General features: G+C 56.5%; 1 protein-coding gene across 1 annotated transcript in view; it reads left to right on the top strand.

Moving 5' to 3' along the window:
• Nucleotides 1-3838, top strand: part of LOC104161140 (rho GTPase-activating protein 6-like) — a gene marked incomplete at its 5' end in the record, with an annotated part of 32612 nt that extends 28774 nt beyond the window's left edge. Inside the window, 4 exons of the mRNA XM_009699471.1 lie at nucleotides 17-98; nucleotides 753-923; nucleotides 2619-2716; nucleotides 3700-3838. Coding sequence (XP_009697773.1) covers nucleotides 17-98; nucleotides 753-923; nucleotides 2619-2716; nucleotides 3700-3838 — 490 coding nt within the window. The remainder of the gene's footprint in view (nucleotides 1-16; nucleotides 99-752; nucleotides 924-2618; nucleotides 2717-3699) is intronic.
• Between the last annotated feature and the right edge of the window lie 165 nt (nucleotides 3839-4003).

The raw sequence follows: 4003 nt of genomic DNA, 5'->3' as shown, positions 1-4003 counted from the left end.
GCCCCCCCTGCCACAGCGACACGCTGCACCGGCTCCTGCGGTTCCTCAGCGAGGTGGCCCGGCACGCCGAGAGCTCCTGGGGCCCCGACGGCCGGGAGGTAAGGCTGGCCCAACCGGGTCGACGGCGTGAGGGAGGGGTTGCTCAAACTTTGTTGGTTAAAACCAAGCAGAGCTTCTTGCAAACCTAAGTGAATCCTTTGGCAAAAGCAGACTGGTGATAAAGCCCCCTGCCCATGGCGGGTCGGGGTTGCTCTCAGGCCAGCGAGGTGATTTTCTGGGTTGCAGTAACCCCAGAGACACCTGGCTGCGCGTCTGTAGGCAGCACAAGGGGCGTTTTTTTGTGGACTTATTTTCCACCTCCAGCTTTCATGAAGGGCTCATGAAGGTGCATTGAGGTTGATTTTGGTTTCTCTGGACTATTCGAGCTCCAAGTCTGTGATTCAAAGAGACTGGTTTTGTCTCGTATTGTAAGATGATGCAGAAATATTGATTGTTACCTTTTGGAAGCGGTTGTGAAAGTGAGGTAGGTGGGAATGGAGGCCCTGGTGCCAGGAGGGGGTGAGTGTGTGCTCCAGCACCACAAACCCTTCGTGCTGGCCCTGCCAACAGCTCGGAGAGGACCAAACTGGACCCAGATCAACACCCCGGCCTCAGCAGCTCGCGTTCCTGTCCTGGGGTGGGTGAGGCCATCCTGGGACATCTCATGCTGATGCATCAATAATCTGCAATTTCCTTTTGTGCTTACTTGCTAGATTCCTGGGAATAAAATGACAGTTTCAAACTTGGCCACAATCTTTGGTCCCAACATCCTGCAGAAAGAGAAGCCTGGAGAGAAAGACACTGGTGCCATGAACTTTGAAGACAGCGCTGCCATCATCCTGGTGGTCCAGAGGTTGATTGAGCACTACCAGACCTTGTTCACGGTAGGTGAGGCTTTCTCAGGGCAGCTTCTCTAGACCTTTCCTTCCCCTCTGACCTCTGCTGGTGGCAGCAGAAGGACGGATGTATTCACAGCCCCACATAGCAGCAGGTGACTCGAGTTGGCTTGTGAAAATGCGATTCATTCCTCATGGCAGGTGTAAATACTAATTTGGGATGGCTTGTTACTGGTGGTGTAAAGGCAGAGCTGAGGGTCATGCCATGAACAGGTCCTCTCTTCTCTGTCGCTTTCCACCCCGGTGACATTTGACCGAGCTTGTTTGGGACAACTGGCTGACAGCAACTGCAGGAGTGGCACCTCAATCCTGTTTCTTCCCACAGTCCCAGTGAGGGGGGGAAAGAAGAGGAAAAAAATGGGAGACCCTAGAAGAGGGAGGGAGCTGGAAGGTGATGGTGTGGGGTGGAGATGCCACAGCCTGAGGCAGACGTGGGGAGGATGTAACAGTGGGGAGAGGTAGTGAGGGCAGTGAAGGACAGGATGGCTTCAGGTCTGCTCTTCAGTGAGTGATTTGGACCATCAGTGTGAGGCAGGGAGTGCTCATCCTGTCCTAGGGGATGCATCGACCTGGGGTTCCCAGAAGCATCTTTGAGAGTCATGTACAGGTTTGTATGGGAACCTCTGGGGCCTCCAGACCAGGGCTCACCTCAGAGCTAGAGCAGGGCTGCATCCAGCTGGGGTTTACTTATTTCCAGGGATGGAGAGCTGCGACCTCTCTGGGTCCTGTCCCAGGGCCACAGCACCCTCAGGGGAAGAATTTTCTCCTTGTCAGAATTGTCCCTGCTGCACCTCGGTCTGTGCCCAGGCACCTCTGGGAAGGGTCTGGCTCCATCTTCTCTCCGCCCTCCCGTGGGGCATTTACAGGCAGCAGTAAGAGCCTCTTGCATCTTCTCCTGGCTGAATCCTGCTCTGCATGGTTGTCCAGATGGACTTCAAGCCTTCGCTGTTGCACTCTCCGCTCTGCCCTGCTGCAGCACGGGTGCCAGGGAGGCATGGCAGAACGGGGCTGCCCCTCTGGGCTCCGCTCTTCTCTGGGAGGTGCTGGTGGAGAAGGATGAGAGCGGTGCAGTGCAGTACCTGGGCACAGGCGGGGTTGCTCGGTGCAGGCTCTGAGGTGGGTACGGTGGTTGAGCAGGAGAGCCCCGGCAGGTATGCAGCAAGGTGCCAGTCTGAGCTCCACAGGTGCTTTGTGTGACTTGGGTGCTCCGAAGCAGTCCCCAAGGGATGCGATGTCGGTAGGTGCCATGCGATCACGTAGCTGCGCTCCTTGGGGACAGCCCAGCTGTTGTGAAACCCTGGCAGAACATCTGGATCAGCAAGAGCATACCCTGAGGAGTCCTCCTGGCCCTGCTTTTAGGAGAGGACCTGGGAAATTCCTGAGAAATACCAGAAATGTCCCTTTACTACAGGTCTATGGGAATGTGACATTTCAGGTCCCCAAAAAGCCTTGTAGCAATTGTCAGGTCTACGGGGAGCCAAAGGATTGGGGTCAGTGTGGGGGAAAGCCGGGGCTGAGATCCTGCGCAGACCCCCGGGAGGTGTGTGGGAGGTGACACCGAGACGGTGGGTCTGTGAGCAGGTATCGACCCGCAGTCCTTTTGCTGTCCTCGGCTGCCTCTGCTCCTCTCCCTGCAGAGGGGAGGAGATGCCGTGAGCGAGTGTGTCGGTGTACCTCTCCCAGGTCTCTCCAGAAATGCAACGTGACGTCCTGAGGAGGCTCTTTCAGACAGACCCTGATGTCATCGACTACCTTTTGCGCAGGAAGCTCCGTGCCGTGCCGTAAGTCCCCGCGAGGTGCGGTGCTGCCGGAGGGCACCTCGCTGCACGGGGGCAAAGCCCTCCTGCAGCAACGCTCACCGCGCTGCTGGCAAGCGACGGACAAATCCTGCTGATCTTCCTGCCCGGCTGTCCTGTGCCTTCCACCGCTTTCGGTCATGAACTCCCAAGCTAAGATTCTTCACTTTCTGCATTGACGCCTTCTACCAGCTGAAACATCCCAGCTTTTCTGGCCCTTGGAGCTCCCTGTTCTCCTTTTTTTTCCTCCCTAGCCTGTGCCACGTTCTCTACCCAAATCAGCCCTGCATCAGAGCTCCTCCATTGCACCCACCTTTCTGTATGCTCTTGTCCTGCTGCACCCCCAGGCCTCTCTGCTGCTCCAGCCTCGCGGGATCGCCCACGGGTGCCTGCTCCACTCTCAGCTCCATCACTACCCTCCTCCACGTTTTCTTCACCCTTGGCGTCGTCTGCGTTTCTGTGCATTTTTTGCCTGTCCTGTGCGCGTCTGTGTCTGTGCGTGGGGCTGCCAGCTGTGTCTGTACGTCTGCTTTTTGGTTGCGAGAGAGGACAGTCCCACAGAGGCTCGGAGTTTGAGCTCATGCCCTTCCCTGGGATTAAAGAAGGTGGGGTAAGAGGGCCTTGCGTCCCATGACCTGGGCCCACGATCATGGCACGTAACACGGGAGGTATTTTGCTCCCCTGAGCTCTGGAGCAGGGCACACTCGGCAGCCTTCGGTCCCCTCGTAGAGCTGGTGGCTCTTTCAGCGAACAGGGACTGTCCTGTGATTCTGTGCGAAATGGCTTCCCGGACCACGGACCTCACGAGTCATCTCTGCTACTGTTCCTTGTCTGTCTTCACCTTCCTTTTGGGACTGTCCAAAAAGATGGCAAATCTTTGAGGTCACTGCTGGAGGCCCTTTGGGTGTGGAGTTGGCAACAGAAGCAGTTTGCAAATAGCATCTCTCTTTCTTTTTAAACTTTCTTAGGAGCAGAGAGAGTGAGGAGTCAAGAGAGGAGCACGCTCCGTCCCCGCTGCCTGCTCGGACCTGCACCCTGGAGAGCAGCTCGGTCTCGTCACAGCTGTACAGCAACGTCTCGTTCCTAAACCTAGATGTTGGCATCTAGCGAGCCCGGGCCGGGCCCTCTGCGCTGCCTTCTGCCGACAAAACTGGGCAACCTTTCCCCAGCAAAAATAAGTCCTCTGTCCCACTTTGGAGGAGTGGAGAAGCGAAAGGAGTATGAGTGTCTGTGGGAGAGCATCTTTGCCACCAGTAGCCGTGCCAAATTGTT

This window comes from Cariama cristata, unplaced genomic scaffold (genome assembly GCF_000690535.1).
Source record: "Cariama cristata isolate BGI_N322 unplaced genomic scaffold, ASM69053v1 scaffold7144, whole genome shotgun sequence".
In the NCBI taxonomy this organism is placed as follows: Eukaryota; Metazoa; Chordata; class Aves; order Cariamiformes; family Cariamidae; genus Cariama; species Cariama cristata.
Note: the sequence above shows the minus strand (reverse complement) of the source record. Positions and strands in the feature narration are given on the sequence as shown.